The following is a 27,989-nucleotide window of genomic DNA, read 5'->3' as shown; positions in this document are numbered from 1 at the left end:
CATAAACAAGCACCACAGAATTTTCTCTAAGGTAAGCTCCTGTATCTCGCCAGAACCTTTTGCAAGGACTTGAATAAACACTGTCAGTCTTAAGAAAACTGTATACCTGTTAGTAATTACAAATGGGCATTAAATTAAGAGCTACTGTATTCTTTTGGCTACCACTACCTACTCACTGTTGACGTTCTTTGTTGGAAGTGCGCAGCTCTGGAAACAAAGCCTTTAATGGAAATACCTTCCAAAGATAGGAAGAATTGAAAAATATTGCAATTTTGCCACCAACAAGCCAGCAAGGCACAGGGAGGCAAAAGTGCTGTACTGGAGCAAGCAGCAGGCAGACTGACTGCGTCGCCCTTTGAGCTGCTTTGAAAATGATTCTGCTGTCTCACCCACTTACCCTTCTAACCCATCTCCCTTAAGTCTGGGGCACTTGCTTCCCTGTACTTCCAACTTCTGACTTTTGCCAAAAAACCCTGGGAAAGGAGGGGCAGCACCTCTGTGCTGACCAGAGTCCCACAGAGCCAATGATAATTAGCTGCTGATTTCATCAGCCTTTGGTCTCAGAAATGCATCATTTTGCAGAAAATGTTTGAAAACACTTTCTATTAATTATATAGTAAAATCATGTAATTTAGTAAAGTGATGTAATTTAGTATTATTATTTATACTGCAGGCTGACAGAAATTTTTTCACAACACGAACTTGTGAAGAGATGCTTTGATTCCATCTGAATTCTGACTGAATTCAAAACACATTCAAATATTAACACTAATTAGCATTCAGTTTCTACTGCACACCGCTTTGGCTTATCCAGAGCCAAGTGCTCAGCCTGGTGGGCATCCAGCTCTTTGCCTGACTGCTGGCAGTGCTGAGCCCACTGGTGGCCCTTTGTTGCTTGTGTATTCTAATTTCTGCCTTGCGAGTAACTGTGTCACAAGGATAGGGTGGCTGAAATACAAACACGCTTCCCCATCCACTCACCTTAGCTGAAGTGCAGCTGCTTCCTTCTCCACCCAGCACAGTGATGAATACATCACCATTCCCACTGCCAGCAAATGGATCTGCCTCCAACCCACCTCCAGCTTCCTATTTCTAGCAGTCCACTCTAACCCTTGCCAAATGTGAAATTGCAAAGGACTACACAGAATCAACCACAGGCATCAGCCTGACCAAAAGTCAACCAAATAAAACACTTGGGAGACTTGAATCAAACCATCCAAACCAGCTGGGTTTAGACTGGTTTCAGACAAAAGCATTATGAGTGCATGGAGCACCAGGGGGTGCTGCCCCAGGGAGGGACATGTCAGTGTCAGATGTGCACTGTTAAAATGGCTGCATCCACCTTTATTGGTCTTCACAGTCTGGACAGCCTGTCCCATGGGCCAGCTCTTCTGTGGGTATTTGACCACAGGGAAGTGCACCAAGGCCACTAAAGCCTTTCCCACAGCCCATTTAACATCTGCACCCGCAGCCCATCAGCAAGGGACAGTAACTTTGGAAATATTCCTCACAGGCTGATTTCACTTTCCACAGTATTTGCAGCATATTTTAGAGGCATACATGCGAAAGCTGAGAGCTGTTTTGACCTTGTAAGGCACAAGTTAACAGCATCACCAACACTGTTCCTTTCTGCAGCCAAAGGATAACTACAACATCAAGGCCTTGGCCACAGTGGTGATCCACTGTGAAATGGCATTTCTTGTCTGTAAGGCTGCTGCCTGCACGGAAGCCACAGATTTATTTCTGCTACCATCTACCTATCTGTCCAGTTATCTTCTTTTGTTTCATATGTTTAATTTTAAGCCTAATGTCAAAACTCTGAGTATAAAATGAAATACATTTTGTTTAAAATACTCTGGGCAATTTTTATAGAACATCCTTTTGAAAAAAAAAAAAGTGCAGAGATCAATTTTTTTAAGTCCATCCCGCAGGCACCATCATTTAATTATGAGTGAGACATAAATTATGCATTTACACATTGTTGCATTTTCTATAAAATGGTGTGGAGATTTTTTTTTGTAGTTTTTGGAACTCTCTCTTTCTTCCTGGGGGCACTTTGGAGGAAAAAAAAAACCCTGCTGCAGGCTGTACATTGATGAAAAAATTAGCATTTATCAGTGTAACACCATTATGAGACCAGCATGGCACTAACATACACAAAATCTAAATCTATTTTTCTGCTTAGACTTAGGAAAACCTGAAAGGCTGTGATCTCACCAGGCAGAAAATGTCTCCTTGCAGTATAAGCACTGAAAGTAATCGGGCAGAAGCAAATAATCTGCATATAATTGAGCAAGAAATACTAAAAAACCCACCCCAGCAAACAGATAAGCCAGCACCAAAAGGCCATTACGTTACCTGCACTGAGTTCAACCGGCAGTACCCATTCAAAGGAAACCTAATAACGTGGGTAGGGTCCTGGTTCCAGCCGGCGTTCACAGAATTGCACATGACATCCCCAGTCTCCGGGAAGATCTCTTCTATTAAAGCTTTCTCCCCACTCAATGCAATTCTCTCTCCCAGATCTGGAGTCACTCTGACGACCAAGCAGTCACAAGGCTGGAAATGTTTCCTTTGTTCTTTCTCTTGTTTCCATCGCTCAAGTTCCTTAATCATTGGCTGCAGCTGGTAATATTTTGCTTCTTCATATAAAAGATTAAAGTCCTGGGGAAGAAAATAAAAGGGAGAGGGAGAGAGAGAAACTAGAAATGCTGATAGAGTTCTCGTTTAGCAATGAGCATTGTTCCTATTTGACCTACTTAGGCTTAGGTATTGTCAGCAAGAGTGCAAAAGCAACAGGTACCCACATAGTTTGTCTTTGTCTTACACCTACACAGAAAACCACACTGTGTTAGTGGTGAATCTGTTAGAGCTGATTGTGAAGTTCCCACTGCACTGAATTATTTGTTCATTTATCACCCCACAAGCTCAATGCCAGAAGGCTTTACTTTTGGATTAAGAAATCAAAATAACCGTTTGCATTGAAGAAAGCCTGCTGATGTAAGAGATGTCCTGAGCCCTAATCTTCACTCTTGGCCTCAGAGAGTCACTTCTGATTTTACCACAGAAGATCTTGGACATCACTGTCACCTCTCACACGTTAGGAGACGGAAATGTAAATTCAGCTTCACTTCTCACCTGTCTTTGCTGAATCTGAAATTCAGCTACGGTAGCTGCTCCCTACATTTAATGATTATTCTTATATTTAAAGTCTACTTTGAATCCTGGAAAATTATACAGTGGTAGTGACCACCCCACTCCAACAACTTAAAAGAAACAGTTTTTCCCAGCCATTTGTCCATCACCTCACTTGGGCTTTGGGCAATTCAAATTCACAATCTGATCCAGCTCCCAGTTTGCTGACTGTTTTCTGCACATCCTCATTAACAGCTCTTCATCAGATCACCAACAGACCTTTCCACCTCAACTGTTGAGTATGATGAGACAATGGGTGTCAGCAGCCCATAAGACAAGCCAGAGAAGGAAGAGATGGGTGAGCACTGGGTTGACAGTTTGCTTACAGTGGCCCCACCACCTCCTCCAGCCTCCTGAAGGTAAGAGGAACAACAAGAGCACCAGCTCCTCTCTGCAAAGACGTGTCGTTTGCTTTCCTGGCTCTTATGCCTGTCTGCAGATGGAAATGCTGCATCACAGGTATGCCCTGTGATTTTTGTGGAGCATGCTGCAGGTCAACACACCTGGATGTAAAGACTGCAATGAAATAAAATGAAAAATCACAAGAGTGAAGCGACTGGTATAATTTGGACTGGGAAGAATGGCATGACAAGAAGTAATCAAGAAACAGGCAACAAAATTCCATGAAAAATAATAGCAGTGCTGCCGCTGCAGGACTTGGGGAAGCAGGGAAATCAAAGGCCAATGAACAAGCAGCAGAAAATATGTGACTCTTCATAGTGGCTTGGAATTAACCTGTAAAATCTGTTGCTGCAGGATATTACTGAACCAAAGCAGTTAGCTCTGTTCAAATTTGGCACACAGACCCACCGCTGGTAGTGGAGAGGTGCTCCGTCTCCCCAGGGCTGCCTACAGCCTGGAGATGTATGAATATTCACTGACACTGGTAAGTTTATCGCGTTTCAAAAGGGACATCCAATCCTTTACATCTCTTTGATGTCTGTTAAGGCTGGGACAATAGGCACTCCGCTAAGGGAGAAAAAAGTACCAGAGAAGGCACAGAGAGGGAAAAGGGGAAGAGGCAAGTGGGAAGAAATGAGGGCAACAAACACACAGGAAGTAGCTGGAAGATGAAAAACAACAGGAAGATTAAAGAAGAAACCCTATACAAAGCATGCTGCAAACAACTGGAGCTGGTTACAGGCCAGACAAAGAGACATGGAGACTGGCTGCATCACCCAATCTCAGGTAAAGACAGCATCAGCCCCAAAGCTTCATTCCCTGATGGATGATATTTTCTCTCCTCCCCAAAACCATTACTGCTTTTCTGTACCCACAAGGGAAGCTCCCTGGTTACTGACCATGGGATCAGTTTAAACCTACAGAGATTAGTGACCTAACTTAAAAACAGCCCTTGCCCTAAACCTTCTGAAGTTTTCTTCTGGGGGACACAGCACACAACCCAACTGTGCTCATTACAGAGGTGTGTGCAGGGGGGCTATCAAACATTCACTGGGCATCTGCGGGTCCCATGTATCTTTTTTACTGAAGGAAAACTTTCAATGCTAAGGAAAAATTTAACTGTGGAGAGTGAACAGGAGCATCCAGTGCTTACTGAAGGCAATGGACAATCTCACAGTTTTCAGTAGGTCCTGAAAAACTAGTTTTAACCTATCTGTGTTCATGGTCACTAAAAAATAACGTATTATTTGTAAGATCAATCAAGTGAATATGTGCTAAGTAAACTCAACAGCAAAACCTAGAGGAGATGGTACAGTACTATAAAAAGCAGTCCTTTATTTCTGGAAGAAGAGAGAGGTACAGTGCTCCTGAGGGTGGATGCGAAGCCCATCAGAGTCACCAGAGTCTTTTTGACTGACTTCACCAGGCTCTGGACTAGGCTGACAGTATCCTGAATCACAGGAGTTCACTGGTCCAGCACCTCCAGGCCAAAACAGTAAAGCCATAACACAAACACAGCGAGGACCACACCACCTCTACCTCCCCCTAGCCAGCTGTTAGCCCACCACATCAGATGCAGCTCTTAGTGGCTCCTGCTAGCCATTATTTATCTGAAATAATATCTAAGTAAACAAGACAAATTTTACATTCTGATATAATTTTGTGATAACACGACCAGTTTTCAAATTAAACAGCTCTTCCACTATTATCTTTCCCAGAGGATACAGCCACGCTTCAGATGGCTGTGTGGAAATCGGGCTGCACTGGAGCATCATGCTCTGTGGGATGAGGTCTGCAGCTGGTCACAACTGCCTGGGTTAAGCCAAGGTGTTTGGGTTAGTTTCTGGAATAAGATACTCTGTGTCCATTCCATACTTGGGTTGAAGGCAAATATCCTGGAATGGGTTCTGCACCTGGAAGAAGGGGTTTGTAGCAGAACCTGGGAATCTGAGGTGTCCTAGTGTGGAGAAGCAACACGCATGCAACGTCAGGGAGTCTGGGCACCTATTATCAGGCAGTGGCAATAAAGGGATATAAAAGCAATAAAAGTGTCTTCTGCTAGGCAAGAGAAAATTCACCTTCCATGGCCCTCCCTCCATCTACCACACACTGCCCAACCCAGATACCAGTATCCCAGCCTGCCCCACTGCCCCAACCCTGTACTGGACTGCTGGTGCTTCTGCACTGAGTGACTTGGGCACTGTTCAGGCATCTGATCACATATTTAGGGAGAGAACTTTGCCAAATGAGGAACAGAGAAAGAGTGGCTCCCACTGTGGGGGTTCAGTTGTCTGAAGCCTGTGCTTGGCAAGGGTAATGGACTCACCACACTGCTAAGTACAAGATCTTGTCTTTCAGGTTTTATACACCACTCAGAGTACAGTGCATCTGAGACCTGACTGGAAGCGATGCCCAGCTCTGGTTTGCCTACAAAGGATGTTCAGGACAGGTAATACCAACATAGCTACTTCTGCCCTTGCACTGTAGATATAAAATCCTATCCTGATGATTTGCAAAAATTTAATATGAAATGTGAAGTAGAATTCAACCCACAAGGGACCTCACCATGGAGGTGCCACAGGAGCCACAAGAAAACATTTCCATGCTGCTGGTTTTGATAAGTTATCAAAGGCAGACACAGACATGAATCTTCCTAGACCTATCCAGAAGAGGCACATTTCACTGAGGCAGGCACACGAGTAGCTACAGGGCAATAACTGCTTAGCACAGTGGCAAAGTGCACACAGTCTCATTGAAACTCAGCCTCAGAGCAACCTGGTACGGCTTTTGTCCCAGGCGCATGCTGGCAGATGCACACAGATATTGCACTCTTTTTCTCAGAGAGGCTGCAGCTCTGATGTCAGTGCAGTCCTGCTGAGCTCAGACAGCATTCCACAGCAGATTTTGTGCAGCATCCAGGAGTTCCTTGTCCTGCGGGACTAATGATGCATCTCCCATTTCTTCTAAGTAGTATTTCCCTACCTTCACAGCTTCTTAACGGCACTACACTTCGTGGCAGCACAGCCCAGAGTCAAGCAGCATGTATGGTAGCTAATGAAGTTGTCTGTGTTTAGCTAAGGTAAATCACTTTACTCCTAAGGTGATTCCTACCAGCCAAGGTCCCTGCTCATGCGCTCCCTGCTAGACTGAAAGGGGAACGGGGACATGGACAGACCAGCCTCTGATTTTGCTGTAACGTACCACAGAAATTGGATGCAGATCCCAGACAGTGTTCAAGGCCAGGCTGGACAGGGCTTGGAGCAACCTGGTCTAGCACAAGGTGTCCCTGCCCATGGCAGGGGATTGGAACTGGATAAGCTTTAGGGTCCCTTCCAACCCAGACAATTCTATGATTCTATGAAAAAGCCTTCATGAGCTACCATGAGCCTTCAACTTGTGGATATTGTAGGAACTAGTGAGGAAGCTCTGTCAGGTCACCTGCAAGAGGCAGCAGCTGGCGAGGTGGAGTGAACCCAGCCTTTCCCCATCCACAACTTCTGGACATTTAGATCTCACAGGAGAGGTAAACAGATTCTTCAAAGACACAGCTTTTAGCTTTTCACAAAATAATTTTCTGCTCTTGACTTGGGAGGAAAGCTTTTTTCCTGGTGGATTCTACAGTCACCACTGACAAGCATGACATACTGCTGAGGAGGAGATTGGGAAGTGTGAGTGCACAGCCAGTTGTGCTGCTGTTTCCACATCACTGCCAGCAGGTCACAAAGATCAGCTAACTACAGGTAGACAGCCAACAAAAACTGAACAGTGTCTCCTGTGAACCTGATACCGTTCTCTCAGTACTGAAGAGGTCCTTTGGTTCTGTACCTAATGGTGACTCTTGAACAGGCTGGAATGGCTCTTTCTGCCTATTTTCCACTTGTTTGTTACATGAAACAGCAAACTGTCATCCTTAGTCAATGTTTCTTTTATATTTTAGTGCTGTGAAGATTTGACTCCTGGCTACGAGAAAAAAGTTGCTCACTTCTACGATGACAACTGCACCATTTGGTAAGGTCAGTTTGAGAGCACTTAAAATCAGATGCAAGCACTGATTTTAAAACAGTAATAAATTAGCGTGTTGGGCCCCATGCTTCTGGTGCTACAGGTGACATCTATTTCCATACAAAACTCTGATGTCCTGTGTATTTGTGTTCCTCCCCTCCTTAAGATGGAGCAATAATATACACGTTCCCTATATCTGGTTTTGTTTGACAATCTCTAAGGGAGGTGTGAGTCTCAAGTAAGTAGGTGTGATGAGTCGTGGTTCTGAATGAAGTTATGTACTGGCAGTGAAGGGCGCTCAGAAATGTCCTGGGGAAACACCTCTGACAATGGAGGAAGAGCAAGGCACAAAGGCCAGGTTGGACAGGGCTTGGAACAACCTGGTCTAGTGTGAAGTGTCCCTGCCCATGGCAGGGGGTTGGATGAGCTTTAAGGTCCCTTCCAACCCAAACTGGCAGCTGCAGAGAGGCAGCTCCAGGGCCAGCCATCCCCTAACCCAGCAGCATGGCAGACCAGGGGGTGCTGGCTCCACATTCTGCTCCAGGCCATTCGTTGCTCAAGATGTCATGGTCCCACACACAGGTCTCTGAACCGGTGCAGGAGGAGGAGCTGTGAGCAGCTTTGGGCTGCTCGCCATTGCCTGGCTCAGCACAGGCTGGCTGCAAAGTACTAAGCCAAACAGCTCACAGTAATTTCTCAGCATACTTCATGTGGCTTAAAATCCCCTGAACACAGGAAAATTATATGAACTATTAGAATGTTGCTTTCAGCAGGGAGACCTGTCAGACACGAAACACTTTCAAGTTCTGTCTTATTAGTAGTTGGAAGTGTAATTAATATTCACTGTAAACACACCAGTCAGACTTGATAATAAAGAATCACTAGCCTTGGAACACATACCCACTTTCTCTGCATTTCAGTGTTAACTTAGTCTGAAAACAACACTTAAATAGCAAACACAATAATGCTAGTGCGGTACTAACATTCCAAACTTTCCAAAATAACCATCTGAGCAGCAATTCAAGTTGAAAAGCAACTTGGCTAAACCTTGAGGCTAATAAACTGCTTGATTAAATTAAGGAGTAAAAACTAATAAATATTCAAAACACTTGATAATGCTTTGTTTGACATAAAGAACATTTAATGCAAGTCTCACTGGAAAACCTGTCAGGTTTTATACCTTAAATAGAGTTTTGCATTTAGAAACACCAAGTGATTCCATTTGCTTCCTTTGATTATTGTCTTCTGTCACTTTAATCATGCTGGTAAAATTACACAATTTCTGTGAAGTCAAATCCGTTTACAATGCAATTTTAATATAGCTTTGCAGCACGTTCTTCTATGCATTTTTATTTAGTTACTCCCTACCTAGCAATACTTTGCTTTGTTCTTGAGCCCTCATTAGCCTGGGGTTTGCTCTAAAGCTCTCCCAGGGAAGAACTAAATAAAATACAGTTAACCCTATGCAAAGAGATGGTCTGGATCAACGGACTGAGCCCTGGCACAGCGCCGGCTCTCCTGAGTCTCTTCCAGCCCTGCCAGGGCTCACTGCGCAGACAAGTCCTTGGCACCCACCAGCACTCTCACCTCCAGGCTCTTAATGAATCTTGCTGGTTTTGTTTCACAGCACCTCTGAAATCTGGATGCCAGTTGAGGCTATGATCATCTTGAACTTCTCTTTTACCCTCCTTTCGCATGCCTTCTTGTCTCAAGAGATTGCCCAAAATGCTGCCCCTCAAGCATCCCTCTGGCCTTTCATTTGTACTGCTTCTCCATCTGCCCTCCTTAATTTGATCCATTCCACGATCCACACAGCTAGTCCGGTCTTTAGCTTCACTCCCACCCATGTGTTTTCTCTCTTATCTCTTTAAAGAACTTTTCTTGCATCCACCCCTCAGTCTCTGGCTCTCACCCTGCCTCGTGCACCCCAACCCATAACCTGCCCGCCACTCTCCAGAAAGAGCAGTGCCAGGGCAGCCCTTCTGGGCTGGAGCTCTGAAACCACCCACAAATGCCAACATTTCTCCCTGCCTTAAGATTAGATGTGTTCTCCCAAGGCACATGCAGCAGTCAAATACAACTGTAACTTAGGCAAGAATGGCTGAGGAGAGGTTTGCAGCATGAGGATCAGCTGTACTCCAAAGCTAAAGCCGCCAGAGCAACCACAAATCTGGACTGACTCAGTCATGACTGGCCAAATTATCTTGCCTACCTAGGCCAACAAGCAAAGTGAAATCCCACTGCAAGGCGCAAGAATTTTCCTTTTCAGCAATGTTCCACATCCTCTAACTGAGCAGAGCCCCACTGCCATCCCAGTTTAGTCATCATTTCATCCTGGAGTTAGTGCTTTTGTTGAATCTTGTCATCTACAGTCCGGGCACTTTTGTCTTCTAATTTTCATACATAAGGATGACAATGTTACAAGTTTCACAAGGGCAAAGCCAACTGCTTTCCAGAGGAGAGCTTTTAGAAACAATCAGGGATTGCAAAGTGACAGCCACCACCGTTATTTCACAGAGAACACGTAATGCTCCTGAAAAAGCCCTCTGTAAATTCCATCTCCCAAGAATATTTTCACATTCATAAATCGTGTAAAAGCTTACTTCCTGAAATCAAAGTATCTGCATCTAACACAAATCCTCACAGGCTTGTTTAAGGGTATCTCTTCTTTATACCAACAAGAAAAGAAATTATACAATTTAAGTCCTCTAAATACCAAATTTTAAACATTTCTTTCAGATCCTGAGCATTAAGCCCTGGTAAGCGCTAGTTGCTGATGTTGCTTCTTAATTGTTGTTATAACCTGATAAGTAAGCTAAAAATGTGAGAAAATACAGTTAGTTTAGAAAAACTGATTTAGCCATAAGCTTCCTTGGTTTTTATGGTATCCATGACAACCAGTGGTCCATTTATTAAATAATAGCATCCCTGGTGTAATACACAAGTACTAAAAATCCTAACAATAAACAGCAACATTTAGTTAAGTGTGTTTAGGTCAAGCACACAATTCAACCCGCACCAAAACAAATGACAGAACAGGAAGAAAAGATAGGTTGCATACTACAGCTTTCCTTACCTTAAAGTCATCTGGGAGCAGTAGCTTAGATGTCCTTAGGAAGCTTAATATATATCTGAAAATTTCACCATCTCGATCAATGAAATAATGTTGTTTTAAACTGTCCAAGACAATAGGCTCTGTGCCATTAAACAGGCGACTTATTCTGAAAAAAGAGAAGAAAAAGAAATGGGCAAAAGAGAAAAAATCTCATCACACCCTCAGGGCTTAAGAACATCCACCCAATTTAGTTGCATCAATTCAGTGTGCATGAAGTAATATCTTAATTTAGTGACAAACAAGTGCACAAAGACAGATGCCTTAGACAAGCATATGCACCCACACGCTCACACACAAGAAACACGTGTGCACAGGCACACACCAGCAGCAAGTGGCTGGAGCTTGCACTGCCGTGAATCAGTGCTGCGTATTAGGACCATGACCCCAACAAGGAAAGTGCCTATGAAATGCTCTCCCCATGGCTGGCAGAGTAATTTTGGTGAGAACATGTGTCACCATTATACAACGCTGTCCACATGTCCTGCTAACGGAGAACCAAACGGTTGGTTACTCAGAGATGGGTTCTTGGCCATGAGCTTTTCCTCCAGCTTGGCTGTCATTCTGATCAACCGCCATCAAAACCTTTCTGTGCTAGAGGAGAGGCTGGCCATCCATGGAGATGAGCTGCATGAACCCCTCAGTGCTGGATAAGTGGCCATACAACACTAAATGTTTTAGCAAACCAGCAATCAGTGGCCAGTGCAGCATCTGCAGTACTGCCTGGGGGACTCTGGTCCCAAAAGCCTGTGGGACCAGAGTCCCACCACCAGTAGCCCTGGGGATCAGAGTCTGACAGAAGAAAAGCAATGTAACACATCTTTCACGAGCAAAGAAAAGGAAGGAAGACCTATGAGACCTGATGATCAGCTGGTTACAGGACCAAAATCAACTATATCAACCCAGCTTTCTCCATGTCCTGAGGAGCACACTCTGCAGAAAGCAAACCAGGCATCTGCTTGCCTGCCATTCCTCCCGCCTCTCCCCTCCAAATGCCTGGCTTCTTTCAGAATGCTTTGTCTTCCCATGAGAAATAACCCAGCTGAATATATGTTCTTGAAAGGAAAATCACAGGAGACAAACAGCAACGACCTATTAAGTAATTGAGTCCATCTCTCTGACAGTGCAGCATTGTTCCCAACTGCAGAGTGTCTCGTGTTTCAAAGTTGAGTCTTACATAATCCTGCCGGTAAGGTCTCTTCCATTTCCCAGAGAGAATACCCCACAGCCTGCTGGATTTCACTGTCAAATCATCCCTTCGACTCAGCCATTCAATCCTGCTGTGTCCTTCACTGAGACCAGGGCAGGGCTGTCTTCTACCATGGTAACAAGCTCACTAAACCATACCAAAAGGCAATGGCCAACACTGCTGGTGGATCCTGCAGCTGCAGCCTCACTGCCTCCATCCTTCCAGCAGCACCACCCCAAGGTTTTTGGTCCAGCAGCAAGGGAAGGGGATGCAAGGGGAAGGCGTACACCCACCCCAGCGATGGGAAGAAGCAGGTTTGCTCCATCACCCTGACGATGGGAAGGGGCAGGTCTGCTCCATCACCCCGGTGATGGGAAGGAACAGGTTTGCTCCATCACCAGTGATGGTGCTTCCGGTTGCATCTCACACTCCATGCCTTGGGCTGTGGGTTTGTGCAACGCGGTGAGATTTGCTCTCAGGCTCTGAGGCTGCACCTCAGCCTGATCCTTTAACTTGCTAATTTATTTGCAGATTTAATTAACATGGCATTTATTTCTAAATTAACTACGGAGATATTAAATAAAACTGGACTTAGCAAGTCCCCACTGAATTCAGCTAAAAAAGCCTTCCTGCCCTCTTAAGCAAGTTCCAGCTTTTACTGCCTCCTCTCATGTCTATGTCAGCAATCAGCTAGTCTGAGTTACGTATGAGAATAACCAAGTGCTCCACTAAACCCTAATTATAATATGTTTACTGTTTTTCTTCAACTTCTAGGTCTTCAATGATATCAGAGAACATCATCCAGTTCACACTGCGGCATTTAATTTATGTAATCCCAAGTTTCAGTAAGCCTCCAGTACTTATTTTCTTTTTCGTTTTTATTTTAGGGCTATTTGCCTGAGATGGTTAAATGTATTCCCTTGTACAGCGTTAAATTTTATACCAGGAACTAGACAATTTATTTCCTTAGACATACACATGAGCCAGTGTGCTGTGAGGGTGAGACTGAAAGCAGAGGGAACACTGACTGAGCAGCTTAAGATTCAATAGAGTACATTTATTGAATAAATTTGGGTGGCTACTGGAAGTTTTGGAATCTTACAGCTCAATAAGCTAGGCTGTGGCTTCAACCTCCTCCCCTTCGCTGACACTGCCCTGTGAAGTCTGTTGGGCTCTGCCACGCGTATGGGGAAAGGTCTGCCAACAGTGACAGGGTGCAGGGAAGACCGGGTAGGAAATGTTAATGGGCCGCTCTTCAATGCAGTGAAGGTTTTTTTTGGTAATGAAAACAAAACATGAATTTTGAGGACTTTGTGGAGTGCCCTGAGCTGTATTTCTTCACCAGCAAAATTACTGCTGGGGAAAGAAACTTGCAGAGTGTTGAAAGACTTAACTGCCACCCCAAAACAGAGTGATGAATAGTTCAAGGATTTATTTGGCATTTTCGGGGGCTGCTATGTTCCAAGAACCAGCTTCACTGCAGCATGTTGTAATGCTGCGCACAGGAAGCGCTCCGGCTTCTCCCTTCTTGACAGGCTAAAAAATACCTGCAGAAAAGTCCACCAGAAAATGTAACACTGCAAGAGCACAAAGTGTACTCAAACAGCAGCTTCGAAAGAAAGTTCGCCCGACAGGCGTGCGAAGCCAAGGAAAAGAGTACAGTGCCTGGGGGCAGCTCTGTAAGCCCCACCAGGACCCGATGTGCTCAATGGGTGGATCTTGGGCGGCCAGAATGAAATACTTTGCGCAAACGCATGGAAACAAAATGTGTGCAGACAAGTCAGCAAGTGCAAGGAAATGGGAATGGTTTTGCACTGTGCAAACTTGTTAGTGCTCAATCAGAAACGAGGTACCAGACCGGCTGGCAGGCTCATGAAGCTCCAGCACCCTGCCATGTGATGAGAGCTAGAAGTTATGGGAAGCTTCACTTTCTAATTTTAAAACCATCTCAAAACTTCTGTCCAAGATTTAATCTCCAGACAGGGAACCGACTGAGCCAAGATCAATCCTAGTAGTTGCAAGCCTAAGGATGCAAACTTGCCTTTCTATTGCCTCCAACTCCCTGGCCAGTCCTGCAACGTCCACACCATCTTCCCAGTGCATGGTCTCTTCCCAGCCATCTATCCCTCCTCCTCAGTTCCTCCTGCCCTCCCAGCAATAAGCTCTTCCTCACCATTCTGCACTGCTGCCCACCCCGATCCTTGCAGGGTCCCTGTTCCTGGCCACCGCTGTAACATCTCCCAGCACAGCAGAGCCTTAACAGGGTCAGTGTCCAGCCTCCAGCTTAGAAGGTATCACCAGCACCTCAAATCCTGTCTGGATGCTCTTCCCTGCTCCTCCCAACACCCAAAACACAACCTGTTGATCCTATTTCTACAATTTCTTTGTGCTTCTGTTGTTTCTGCTAAAGGCTTTTTACATTTTCAATCATGTTTTGCCAAAACGCCAAAGGGTGAGTTTCTACCTTTGTACTGATTTTACTATGATATTAAGATCTCCTTTTATTAGATTAAAAACAAACAATGCAGACAGCCAACCCACAAGGACAAGAGTGCCAGTAAATTCTTTTCTTAGTTTCTGGGGCAGGGGAGGAAGCTGTGTGTGAGCACCTACTGATGGCTGCTGCTACTCACAGCCCCCAGAGCGTTGGCAACTGATTGTCTATATGAGCTCCCTGCAGCGCCCATCAAAATGGGAACACAAGGGTGGGCCTGCAGAGCAGGGACTCCGGCCCCCAGAACAGAGCTCACCACACACCATCTCTTTCATAAACTCATCCAACTCCATCTTAGAAGCACCCAGGGCTTTTGGCATCCCCAGTTCCCTCTGGAGCACCTTCGAGTCTTCCTGAGACCATCACTGTGCACAGCCACAGATCTGTACCTCACACACCACTGTCAGGGTGTTTAATGGCACTTTGGGATAGGAACATTTTTGGGGTGGAGGGGGTTCCTTTCTGGTCTGGGACAATTTAGACATTTTCTTGGCAACTCTTACTAAGAAAGAACTTCTGTTTTCTGTTCAAAGGCTTTACATGCTGAGAGAGCTGGGCTTGTTCAGCCTAGAGATGAGAAGGTTCCAGGGAGACTTTATAACAGCTTTCCTATACCTAAAGGGGCCAACAAGAAATCTGCAGATGGACTTTTTACAGGAGTGTGTAGTCACAGGATGAGGGGGAATGACTTTAAACTGAAAAAGGGTAGATTTAGATTAGATACTAGGAAGAAGTTATTCCCTGTGAAGGTGGTGAGACACTGGCAGAGGTTGCCCAGAAAAGCTGTGGCTGCCCCATCCCTGGTAGCGTTCAAGGCCAGGTTGGATGGGGCTTGGAGCAACCCGCTCTAGTGGAAGGTGCCGCTGCCCATGGCAGTGAGTTGGAACTGGATGAGCTTTAAGGTCCCTTCCAATCCAAACCAGTCTGGGATTCTTTGAGTAAATCTGGTTCCAGAGGCTTTCATACGAGCACCCAGTATCACAGGACCTGTGGGACAGCCAGCAGTTGGGATGTAGCAAGTACAAAGCCCTCTGCTCCCAAGCCGAATCACAGGGGAGCTACCGTGGTTCTGTCCCATCCCACCCACACAGCCAGCACAGCAACACCGCGTAAGCAAAACATTATCACAATGTTGCACTAAAAGTATTAATTTAAGTAATTACATGATTAATATTTAACTGTTCAGTGATATTTTTTGTCATTCATAATTTAGTTGTTTACATTTATTAAAAATTGATTCTGTAGACACTCTTCCTGCCCAATGTCAAATCAGCAGGGAATGCACATTTCAGCAAACTGTCAGCAAGATGTATCTCTCTCCTAATTTTATGAGAAGAAGAGAGAAGTGCACCCTCCTGCTTCACTCAGTGCAAACATGCAGTGAAGCTGGTAGAAGCTCTGCAGCAATCCCTGCCTTCTATCCAGTGGCTGTCAGTCATTCTTGGCTGTTGGGCTTTGCTGTGGAGCTGGAGAAAGAGGTGGTTCTGGGAAATGCCACAGAGAGGAGGAAGAGGGTTGTTCAGAGCTGGGACACTGAGTGTGACCTGAAACTGCCCCACGGTACACGTTAGCAAAGCATCCCAGGTATACAAGCAGAGTCATTGCTGCTGAGCACAAACAGTGTTGCTTATCTCTTAAATATTTGCTCAAGGTGTGTAGGATAGATACTGTTATCTGCTTGGAAAAGAAAAAAATGCTGTGAATTGGAGCAGAGGTGCTTGAGACTGGAGCGCCTTACACTGTGCCTGGCATAACTGTGTTACAAGCCTGTACATCCCATCACAAGGAAGTAACATGGGAAAGAATGGGAAAGCAGCTAGAGCAGTTGGGCCTACCCAGTGCCTGCATGCTGTGAGCCAGCTCTTGGCTGGCACTGCTGCATCCCAGTCACAGCAGCACAGTCTGGGCTAGGCACAGGACAGTGCTGCCAGGCCTTTGCCGTACTGCTTTTCATATTCCTATTATTTTAACTGTAAAACTCATGGGGTTTGTGCACAGGTTCTCAGCCAACTCACGGAGAAAGCACCTGCAGCTGCCCTCCCCAGAGAGGTATGTTAAAACACCCAACGCATTGGAAAAAAGCAGGCAGGACTGCCCAGAGGAAGACAGGGATAACCCAGCTGAGCAGCGAACGGGTCTTCTGTCTTCTGGCCTTACAGTACTAATAAGGGAGGGATGTTAAAACATGGTCTCTGCCAGGACACATGCTCCCTCACGCCCTGTACAGCGAGGAACATGGCTAAAAGCTGCATCTGGCTGCAGTAGGTTTTCTGATCTGCCTCAATTTAAAACCTCAGCTGTAATTAGCATGAAAATCCATAAACAAAGGTCTGTTGTATGGTTATACCATACCTTCACACCCTGCTACCTGACCGGTGGTTTTAAGCCCTTCTCTAATTATAGAGAACTAGCATGTAGGAGAGGCACTGTCTGCAGTCCAGGCCTGTGCACAGATGACAGGCTGCAGAAACCGTGTGGGCTTCAGCATTACGGCTCTGCCACAAGCTCCCATTTTAATCCAAGGTAACATCTTGACCACCTCAGATTGCTTCAGGCATGCACTCAGCCTGGAGGATGCTTCAGCTGGGGAGAATTTTGTTTTAAGCATCTTTTAAATGTTTTATTTGTACAGTGACGGGGAAAAAGTGTGGGGGAAAGAGTGTCAGTCTTCAACTGGGAGCATAAACTACTGCTCTGCAAACTATGGTAAATCCAAGCAACCATGTGTGTTTTGGGACCAGTTCATGTGCCTGAAGACACGGAGAGATGCTCTAAAGGGGTTTTCTGGCATAAACAAGCCCAGACCAGGTACTTCTCCCACCACTCCTATAAGATGAGGGGGAGCACCCGCATTTCAGCAGAGCAGCCTCAGATGTCCAGCACCCTCCAGGAACTGCCTCACCCTGTACAGGCATCGCTCAGCCCTGGTCCCTTCAATCCTCATGGCACAAGCGACATATTCAAGTGTTCAGATATTCAAGTACAAAACTGACCTATGAGAACTAAATGGAGACACTAAAGCTTCTAACACCAAAGCGCCTCTCTCAATCTGAACAAAAAATGAGTAGGGTCTGATCTCAGCAGAGATGGAGGAGGTCACACACAAGGTCTATCCATCTCCAATTCCTATAACCTCCTGTTTTTGCCTTCCAGTACTGATCCCGGAATGCCAAAGGAATCTTTTTGAGCCATATGCTCACTTTGCAGTGCTTCTGAAGGATATTGCACTCATTAACTATTAAGCACCTGAAGGAACTGCAGGATCTATTACCTGTATTTAATACTTTGTATTCTGCAGCTCAGGCTAGAATATCTGTTTTCGCATCAGAGCTAATCTATATAATATCAACACGTATTTTTACAAGTCAATAATCCATAAATAATATTATCATCTACCACACAGAATATGTCTTAGGAAGCTCTAGAAGGACTTTTTTTCTGTTCTTTATACTATCAGTAAAAAACAAAATTAGGTATGTAATGCATTTTCTAGTTAAGACAAAGGCACAGACAAGTATGTCTTCAGTTCTCAGCTACTATCAATTGAAGGCCACTGAAGCAACAAGTAATAGAATCCACTGAAGTGGAAATTACCTATTACTTTTGAGATACCACAGTGCCTTCATGTTGAGGGTAAGAGATTCTAAAGTTCTTTCTTTTCCACCTATTGTTAACAGCCTATCTCCACACTTAAGACACTTTGGCAGGTGACTATGATACATAATTTTACGGAAATATGTATTTTTAGATCTTAATACATAACAATTTGTAGAGGCAGTATTGCCTACGCATAAATCAACAGTTAAGACAAGAAACTGGGAACACTAATGCCAGCAAGAGAAGCCAGTGTCTTTTCCTGCATTAAAAATTGCTTGGCAGTGAAGAGCCATGCTGGTCCTGCATCCACGCAGCCAAGAACCCCATCAGGTCTTGAGGGTAGAGGAGGAGTGCTCAACCAACTATAACGAGCAGACCAGCGACTAAGAGAATTGGTGCCCCCATGAGCTTTCCTTTCAACACTTTTCATGCCCACCAGATTTACAAAAATATTAACATTAAGCCCTTCACCTCACTCCAGTAGTGGGATTAGGCCCATCAGCACTGGCCACTCATCCCAAATTTGTCAGCAGCATGTTTATCTCCAGGGTCTGCCTTCTACCACCCATTTCAGGGAGTCAACAGCTCAAGAGCAAAATGCTGCCTAGTCCTGAGTAATGGTGTCAGAGTCCAATTCTCTGTCAGGCTAATGGTTATATTTTGCCTTATGAAAATAGCATTTGTCTATTTCAGTGTGTTATTTTAACAGCTATAAAAAGACTTCATTGAAGAAACAGTTCCTTTTATGTTAATTGCTGTATTACAAATCCTTTCACTGCATTTGGCCTATAACCATACTTACAGGCAGAGTAAGTAGACACAGATAGAACAGCACTCATCACTACACACACTAGCATCCCACCGCATTTATTTAAGTCATCAGTCACAAAATGCCTTCGCTGTGCTTAACAGGGAAAAAAGTACCTTTCAAATACAGGTACAATTTGCACTTCTCCATTAAAAGTTCCCTATGTGCTTGCTTATCCTTTGTACCAGGGACAGTGACAAACAGCCCCCCATCAGTTTTTGATGCTTAATCATACTGTTTGCATTCATTTGGTCTGCCTGAGCTGTTTTGGAATAACCATCACCAGAACAGAGGCTTTGGAAGGTGTGCAGATGCAAGGCAGCCCAAAAGGAAGCAGAGAGGCTGCAGTTACTGTAGTTCAAGACAGGCCAGTTCTGCCACCCTTGTTCCTACCAAGCAGTAACTGCTTAGGGAGAGTAAGAAGGTTAGAGTCTAGCTGACTTGCATATTCTTAATAAAAGTAACCAAATAATATTACAATGTAATATGAATCTCCAAAATACAGAATTTGTTAACACTAGAAGCTAAATACTATTCTTCCAGTGAAATACTTCTAAATCCAGGTAACTGCACAGAAGCTCACACATTCCTGATAATACTTAGCTCTTTGGGAATCTCTCTCTATTTTAGATCATGGACTTACATTTAAAGAAGCACACATAAGATGGATTTCTAGTACTGTAATTTTTTCTCGTATAAAGTTCAGGTTACTTTTACTCTTCTTATGTCTTTTACTTCATTCTAACTGACCTTTCATCTAAATAGTGAAGATTAAAAATAATAATACAAATTTGTATTGCAAAAGTATTCTGATTTTATTATGCCATTGTGCTGCTGTCCTGACTTGAGCTCTGCAAGGATTCTTAGCCTTTCGTGTTTTCTCAACAGAGAATTTAAACTAAATTTTGGCTATGAAAATCAATGCAAGAACAAAAATTCTTTAATTTAAACAAACTTCTAAACTAGCACCTTAGTTTACTAAAGTGTTCCCTAGCTTCCCAAAGGTCCCAATCCTGCAAGAACTGCATTTCACTTCTAAATCTGTGGGAGTAGTGGGCACTCAACAGAATGAAATTGTTAATACATGAGGAGATGTACAATTCAAACAAAACATGCCTGCCTATACAAGCCTTTTCTTGCTATTCCTTTAACCATTCCTTCCCCCTAAATCATGGTACTTTGAGGGCCCTGGTGAGGACAGAGCTGCATCAAAAGCCAGCTCTCTTACTGCTCACCTACTTGCTGTAACATCAACTGCAAGCTAACGGTGTTTTTATTAAGATTTGCAAATCTGACTAGATCTGGACATTACTTCCATTACCATTACCCTTGCACAACTGGGAAGTTGAAAAACATGTAGATACTAGTTGTATTTTAATATAAATAGGTTAAATCCTTGCTCACTGAAAGAGCAAAGAGTAAAACTCCCACTGGGACTGGCTGAAGGCAGAGAAAATTTCCAATGTAACTCGTTTATTTACCTTTCAGGGTGCGGGACTGTCCCTCTGCATCCTTTGCATGTGTGGGTGCTGTGAAACTACCATGTTTCAGTACACCGCAGGAGAGAGAGGGATAGATACAATATTTTATAAAGTGTAAATGGTGACAACACGTTCACTTTGGAACCTGCTGCTCCTGTAAACAGCTAGAATATTTACTCTGCTTGAGCCACCTCCCTTCACTTCTGATCCCAGACATGCAAAAGCTGACCAGCCTTTTCCTACAGCTCTTTCATTTTTCTACAGTTCTTTTATTTATTTCCATATCCACAACACAGGCTGTCCGGGACTCTGCAGCACTACACCATCTTGGATCAGTACCCTCAGTGCCCTTGCTGACCTCTGCTGCACTGGGAAATCTTCATGCTGAGAACAGGAATGATACCAGCCTCTCTGAGTATGATGAATGAATGATGCTCCTGCTTATTCTTACATTTGATTAAGCTGTACCCAACATACTTTTCCTGGCTGTTCATTTAAAGAAACTGGACACACTAAGAATGATTTGTTAAAGAGCTATTTTGAAGGGAAAACAACCACCAAAGCCCATATACCCACATGAAGTAGGAAGACTAATGTAACAGTTTTTGCTAGTGAGCCTGAACTGCTGGCAGATGCAAGGCAGAAGCAAAGAGGAATTCGCAATAGTTTTCTGTTACTGTAGCTGGAGAGCAGCGACAGAGAGGAAGTGACCCACTGATGTCCACTGGGAAGAGCCTGGCTCCATGGCCAAATTCCAGCAAAAAGAGGGAGCCCATGACTACTGACTATGGAGAGGGAACACAGACCTGGGAAGGAGACAGTAATACACCTGCTGCACAGAGGACACATGCCCTACAGAATTAACTTTGGTAAAAACTTTAAAATAGTAGGAAAACATTAATTGTTGGATGCTGATGAGATACTGAAAGTTGAACCTGGCTTTTTTTATGTGGCTGTGAGAGATTCATTCTTAAATACAATATTATGGTCATGAGTTTGATTCTGGTCTCTGGTCTCAGTTAAGTCAAGGCCAAAACATCCTCTGATTTAATTGAAAGCAGAAGCAGGCCCCTACTTTAATACTCATGCCTGAGAACAGAATACAATTGCATGTGAACAGAAGCAGAAATATGTTTGGAACTGGTTACAAATTCATGCGTGATTCCCCTCTGCCCCCCCCCTTAAGATTAAAAAGTGGTCATTGAATTCTTTTCTTCAGTCAACAGCTGTATTAGGTCCAAATTCATCCCTCTTTTCCTCCCAGACAATCCCAGCAGAAGCAGAGGACCCTGTTTCTCTGTTCTCATCTACCAGTTTTTACGAGTTCCACTAGCCAAATTTGTCCTAATTCTAAGTTTTGCAAAGGCATACCATGTGCCCAAATGCCAAAGCTGCAGCCTTTGGTATAAACTTCTGGTACGACTTGTTGGCATAACATAGTATGACACCAAAGAGGTTAAAAAGAGTCCCAAGTGCCTGGTTTTCACTGTCCGCTTTCTCAAGACAGATTTGCTGCTGCAAAAGTGTTTACCAGATCAAAACGGATTACCTGCTGCACTGGCAGCATCTGCACTCCATTAGGAGAGAGGCATAATGGGAGCCTGCCTTTGGACTGGGATTCCTTCAGTGTTTCAGCTTTACGGTACAAATCTCAGTTTCCAGTGCTTGCCAACTGATCCCTCCCGAGTCTGACCAAGAGTAATGATGTAAATGCCGCATAATAGCTTCCCAGCATCCACGTGCAGGACTCCTTTCAGATTTTGCTTTATGTGGTCCTCAGCATATAAAAAAGCAGCAATTTTAGGCTTTGAACATATATCATACTAGAGTAGAGTGAAATCAAGACAGTACAGGTGAACACAGAAATACCTCTGCTCAGCCTCTGTCCTGGTGCCTAGCTCTGACAGGCAGGCAGTCATCACAGTGACTGCATCAATAAGGAATGCAACCGTCAAACACATGCAAAGCTAACTGCCATCCTGCCTGGAGTTTCAAGTGAGAGTAAATCAGTTAGAAAAAAAGACCAAACCCCTCTAAAATGTTTACAGATTGTCATTTCTTTTTTAAGCATCGAAAGATTGAATTATATGCTAATCACAGCAGATGAGGTGAAGGAGTAGGCAGGCTGGTGGACAGAGCATGAAGAGGAGTTTATAATTCTGGAGTTTAATTCCAGCTCTGCAGCTTCTCCCAGCCATCAAGTTGGCTTAGGAGAACCACCAGCCTTGTGTAACTCTGCATCAATGGAGTTATAGCAGGGATGAGAGTGACTGACAATACTTACTGTTTTCAGTCACCAGATTATGTATTTAATGTCAGTAACAGCACAAGGGAACAAGCTGATGTGCTGGAAGGACTAGGGATACTCACCAATTTATCACATTCCATGTACCACAAAAACTTGGCAAAGTTATTGTGGCTAGCAGCAGCACAGAGCATGACCTGCTTAAGCTATAGCCTGGCATCTTCCACTCAATCCTGTTACTCTGTGCTTGAGAGATCTAGCATCCCTCATGCTTTCATACAATCCTGTGTTTGCATACCTGCATGTTTCTTCTATTTAAATATGCACCTTGTTCTTAAAGATTTTATTAGCCCAGAATAATTTAACTCTGATACAGCTGAACCCAGGACAGTTATACAGGTACAAATTTGGAGTAACTCCTTCAAAACCAGCAGTCATCTCTTTCAGAAGGCCATCTGACCAGGAAGGATACATGCTGGACCCGTAAGTGCATGATGCTTTTTCTTCATTTGGCTGTTGTTTTTTGAGACTCAGTATTGTGGATACCTAGCAGAAGCGTTTTACTACAACGTTTAGCTTCTCCTAACTCCTCTCCACACATCACACCAGTATACATCCCTGGTATAATTCCACAGAGGTCAACAGAATTACACTAGGGATTATTTTGGCCAGGTATAATTATTAGGCTAGTTTTCTGAAAGAACACGGCTTATTTTGTTTTCCTTTAATCTTACGGTAAAAATCCCATTGACTTCACTGGAAGAGAGGTTTGACACAACGTACCAATATCCAAACCACCCCTATTTATTTCAGTGAAAGTAGGCAAGAAATTAATACGGTCCAATGTATTTTTAAATGTTAGATTTCATAAATGATCACAAGCATGTAGGTCACAATATCTACACAGAACGACACCTACAACAGCCACCAGTGGGATCATTAAAATAATTAAGTTAGGCCTAGAGACAAATTCATTTCCTAACATACTCCCTACAAAACAGACACCCCCTTACTCCATAACCTAGGAAGTCCATTTTATAAACTTCCTAAGTAGTTCATGAAATATCCCCCTAAGCAGACGAGGTCTACTTGCCGTTGCAAGGGTCTTTATAGATCAGAAGACAAATACCAGTGTATTCAAAGACCAAATATGAAGACGTAACCTCATTTATACCTCATCTGCTCCACTGGTCTGGTGGTTACCTGTGACCTCAGGACACGATTTCCAGTATGAAGTTACCAAATCCACATCTTTACATAACTCCTCTCCCTATGATGAGTGAGCTAGACACACAGCGCATGAAAAAGCCATCAAGAAAAGAGATTCCCCTTTGCTTTAACTGTAGAGCTGCTACAGCTGTGAACCTGAACATAAGCGCAGTACTTTACATTGGCAGGAAACAGCCTCCACTAGCAGCACATGAAAGCAGGAGACAGGTTGCTTCCACACATTCCACGGGATTGGTTTCTCGAAGTATGCTACTAATGCTTTTCATATTAACACTGTGAAGATGACTGCTAAAAAATATTTAAACTGTGCTGCTGGCACCAAAGTGCCCTGTCAGGTGAGTGGTAAGCAAAAGTAGCAAGAAAGAAATGACAAAGTACTTGACCAACTAACCTCAGAGTCTCCTAGAGTGGTAAACAACAACAACAACAAAAAAACACAAAAAGTTGAATTTTTGGTCTCTCCGTCAGTATTTCTGTGTGAGTTTTAATAAACCAGACTAGTTTACAACCTGTTGTAAGCAGGAAGGGTGGAAATTGCTCATGTGCTTAGTGTAAATCAGCTAGAGTTGGGTTACCATTGTAGAAGAAGAAAGGGAAGAAAAGAAAATGAGAGACAAGGTCAGCTAGGTTTTGCACCAACAGTACTGGAGACACTCTTAAATGTTTATCTCCTGGACTCCTCTCAGAGGCTGTGACATTCCTCCTGAACACTGCCAGGCTGCACGGAGGTATTTCTTCTTCCCTTCCACTATCTGGGCTGAGCAAGCTAGTATCTGAATAAAGAATGTGCAGTTTTCTCAGATTCAGGCTTTTTTGGAAAGCCTGTGCCAGGCATAGCACCATAGCCATAATTTTATTTCTGTAAATCAGACAAGTGTTGATTTGTTATCCTCTCCACTCCGTGACTAGCTTGGTCTGCCCCTTCCTAGATGCCACAATACCCATTTATGCCTACAACTCCACAAAATCCAGGCTGTAAATGTATAGGGAGAAACAATAATTTCCCAAAATGTGCTCATGAAAGACTATCTAGGCAGTATTTTCTTCTACATTCCATCAAATATTCCAAGTGAACACACAAATAAGTCAGACATCAACAGGGCCCAATCTCATCACTCAATTACAGTAGATTTGTACTCCTGAAAGGTAAATTGCTTTCCTCTCCAGAGCCTACATGAAGTCCCTGGGCAGTGCTGTGCTGGGCAAGGCAGTGGTGAAGAAGTCCAGGAAGTAGTAAACACCTTTATCACAGCAGACAGCTTAGCTCTCATGTGGCTCCCTACATGCCAGCTAGTAGGAGATCCTGGAGAAGTGGACACAGGCACATGTGAAGAATTAGTATCCATATAAACTCCTCCCTTCCGTCTCCTCAAGTCACTTCAGTGACTTAGGGTTACAGGGACTAGTCTCCTTTACCACCAAAGCCAACACTGCAGCTGTGGAACAACAGCTCTGGGTAAGATGGGGAAATCTGCTATTCTGGTGAGCTTCATGGGCTCTGTCAGACCCTAAATTCAGGACGTTTTCCAATTAGTGAAAGCTAGGAACAGGGTATCTAAAATCGTCATTCTCAACTGTAATTACATCCCTGTTACAGATTGTGTTTATTTTCCATGGAGGCCAAGCGACGTGCCCCTCCTCCGGCACAGGTCATGCCCTCATACTCACAGACCTAGGACTGGTGTGACTCCTGCCATAGTGGCTCTGGCCAGCCTGCAAGAGGAAACAGTTTCTCACCTTCACCCACTGTGCTTTGCTTCAGGGGAGCTGTGCTGGATGTATCCTAACAGCAATGTTCGTCTGCCCAAAGGAACAAACATTTCACACTTTCCACAGAGCTTATCAAAGTGCTGCATGGACTTGTGCAACCTCAGCCACGCAGCACCTATACCATAGTGGCTTTGCAGATGGGGAAAGACTCGTTCAGCAGCCTGGCAATCTGGCAATACAATTTCCTTCGCTTGTGCCAGCTCCGTCTCTGGTAAGTGCAACATCCACAGGCAGGCTTTGGGGAGACAGAGGATAGGAAGGGGAAACGCCCTTTTTAAGAGTTTTTTTCCTTAAGGGTCAAAATTCCCTTGGAAACCGAAGACAGATTTGCCCAGTCAATAACCAAGTAAGAAAAACTCAAAAGATTTATCTCTAAATTGCAGGTGCGTGAAATGAAACTGAAAATTATTTTAATCTCCGTGAAAATTCTTATGTTAATTCAAAAAAGGCACTGCACAGAACCAAAACCTCGGGTTTTCAGCTCCTTTACTGGTTCTCATCTGTAGCATACACCTGATTGCCTTAAACAACGGTGGAGCCCCGGGGAGCCCTGGCAGGCTCACCCCTCTCTGCAGAGCTGCTATGCTGGTGTGTGGCGTCATTACACGTGGGCAGTGATTGTGCACTATGCCCATGACCTGCACCTCTGAGCGTTTGTAACATGCAGGAAAACACTCCTGACTCTTCAAGTGTTTTGCTTTAAAGTCTGTGTATGGTTTAAGTTCACAATACCTATTAAAATTAATGAGCTTTTACATTGCAGCTCACATGCAGGCACATTTTGTAGCACTTTGGCTGAACGTGGGCTGCTGGCTCCGACTCAGAAACTCTGCTTTTTAGGTAATACACAACAGTTCAGAACCTGGTGTCACCCCACAAGCCGGGTGGTCAACAGCTGATCTCAGTGGAAAGCACAGTACCTTAGGAAGGGTGAAGAGTGCCATGGCAGCACACTTGCGTACATCCTACACTGTGCTTAAACCAGAGTCATTTAGTAGGTGTGCATGGATGAGAGAGAGACTCAAGAGGAACAAGACACTATATGGATGCTGTGAAGGTGAACAGTGTGGAATGGCAGTAGCATGGAGAGGTTTGGGAGACACTTTATTCAAGATGAACACTATTAATACAAAGTGGTGCAGGACTGCTGTGGCACTGGGCTGGCAGGAGGCCGAGCTGGCCCGACAGCTGACACAGCTTCTCCTCTAGACCAGGATCCCGCGTTCAAACTCACCATGCTTTCACAGACACCAGCAATCTCTGGTTATGAAGAAATCTGGTCTCCACTTAATTCATCTGGAGTCCCAGTGTTTTCAGGACTGACTGACACCCTAACTGCCAGCATGGGGCAAGTGATGGGATTTGCTAACTGGACATTGGGTTTGGACAATAACATCAATAATACACGTATTTAATGGGAAATTAACAAATAAAACTGCTACAGTGAGTGACACTGGATTGATCCTACATGAGAAAGAAATATGAGATGTTCTCAGGTACGCCAAGTCTGAATAATTATATACCCTAAACATATATAAATTAAGAATTTCCTTGGTCCCTCCCAAGAAGTGCAGAGCAGGAGCTGGTACAGAGCCCTTAGTGTAAACGATGATGTGGGAAATTTGTCTTGTAGATCTTAATAACAAATGTGTTTGAGCTGTACCACTGTATCTGGCTATACAGGGTCAGAAATCATGTTCTGTCAGGCACAACAGAGGGGTCCTAAAACTTGAAGAAGAGCATTCCCCTGAACTTAGTCCAGCCCAGAGTGGCTGCAGAACAGGGGAAAAGCAGAAGATCTCAGGTGTCAATGCTGAGCTACAGCAACCAGAAAGATGGAGGAACTGGAGGAAAAAGCAAGAGAATTAAACCCCGCGGATTCCGACAGAGGAGCTGGAATCACAAGGTCATGCTTGGCAGGAGAGTTTTTCTGAGGGTGGGTCTATACAGGAACGACAGTTTGACAAGAAACACTCAATAGGAGAAGATGTGCTTTAGGGGACTCCTTTTGACCAAAGAAGTTCATAGGTTCAGAGGTGGGGGTATGCCTGGAAAACTCTACTATGTCTTATTCCTGCTTGCTTTTGTCGTAACTAATACCAGAAAAAGCATGAGTTTTATAAATACATTTTGAATAAAAGAACATACTTATCTTTGATAGAGGGTTATGCAACAAATACTAATTAACCAAGAATGTAAGGTAAATACATTCACCTTTTATACCAGAAAAACTGACAAAGAGCTCACAGCAATTCTCTGAGTTAAAAATACTATTAAGGGCTGCAAAAAGGACAGGCTTCTAATGAAAAATCTTGTTCTGCTAATAGAAATTCAAAGTGATATCGAAATTTCCAGTGAAATTGAGAAGCTGGGGCTTGCTCTGCTAGACTGCAAGTCTGCCATCGAGTTCAGTAAGACTGAAGGATCTAGCTATGTTTTTGGGTATTCCTGAGTGCGTGTTAGG

General features: G+C 44.1%; 2 protein-coding genes across 5 annotated transcripts in view; one reads left to right on the top strand and one right to left on the bottom strand.

Moving 5' to 3' along the window:
* LOC133208204 (transcription initiation factor TFIID subunit 4-like) overlaps window positions 1–27,989 on the top strand; it is a 248,593-nt gene that overhangs the window by 162,533 nt on the left and 58,071 nt on the right. The window lies entirely within an intron of this gene.
* Window positions 1–27,989, bottom strand: part of KCTD15 (potassium channel tetramerization domain containing 15) — a 46,008-nt gene that overhangs the window by 6,748 nt on the left and 11,271 nt on the right. For all 4 annotated transcript variants that reach the window (XM_061345923.1, XM_061345922.1, XM_061345921.1 and 1 more), the window contains 2 exons: window positions 10,676–10,820; window positions 2,359–2,664 (listed from right to left, as the gene is read on the bottom strand). In XM_061345923.1, the coding sequence (XP_061201907.1) occupies window positions 2,359–2,664; window positions 10,676–10,820 (451 nt within the window). The remainder of the gene's footprint in view (window positions 1–2,358; window positions 2,665–10,675; window positions 10,821–27,989) is intronic.

Source organism: Neopsephotus bourkii, unplaced genomic scaffold, assembly GCF_033783945.1.
Source record: "Neopsephotus bourkii isolate Nb327-2 ecotype Australia unplaced genomic scaffold, CSIRO-AGI_Nbou_v1 NB_245, whole genome shotgun sequence".
Lineage (NCBI taxonomy): Eukaryota > Metazoa > Chordata > Aves > Psittaciformes > Psittacidae > Neopsephotus > Neopsephotus bourkii.
This window is presented reverse-complemented; position numbering and strand designations above follow the sequence as displayed.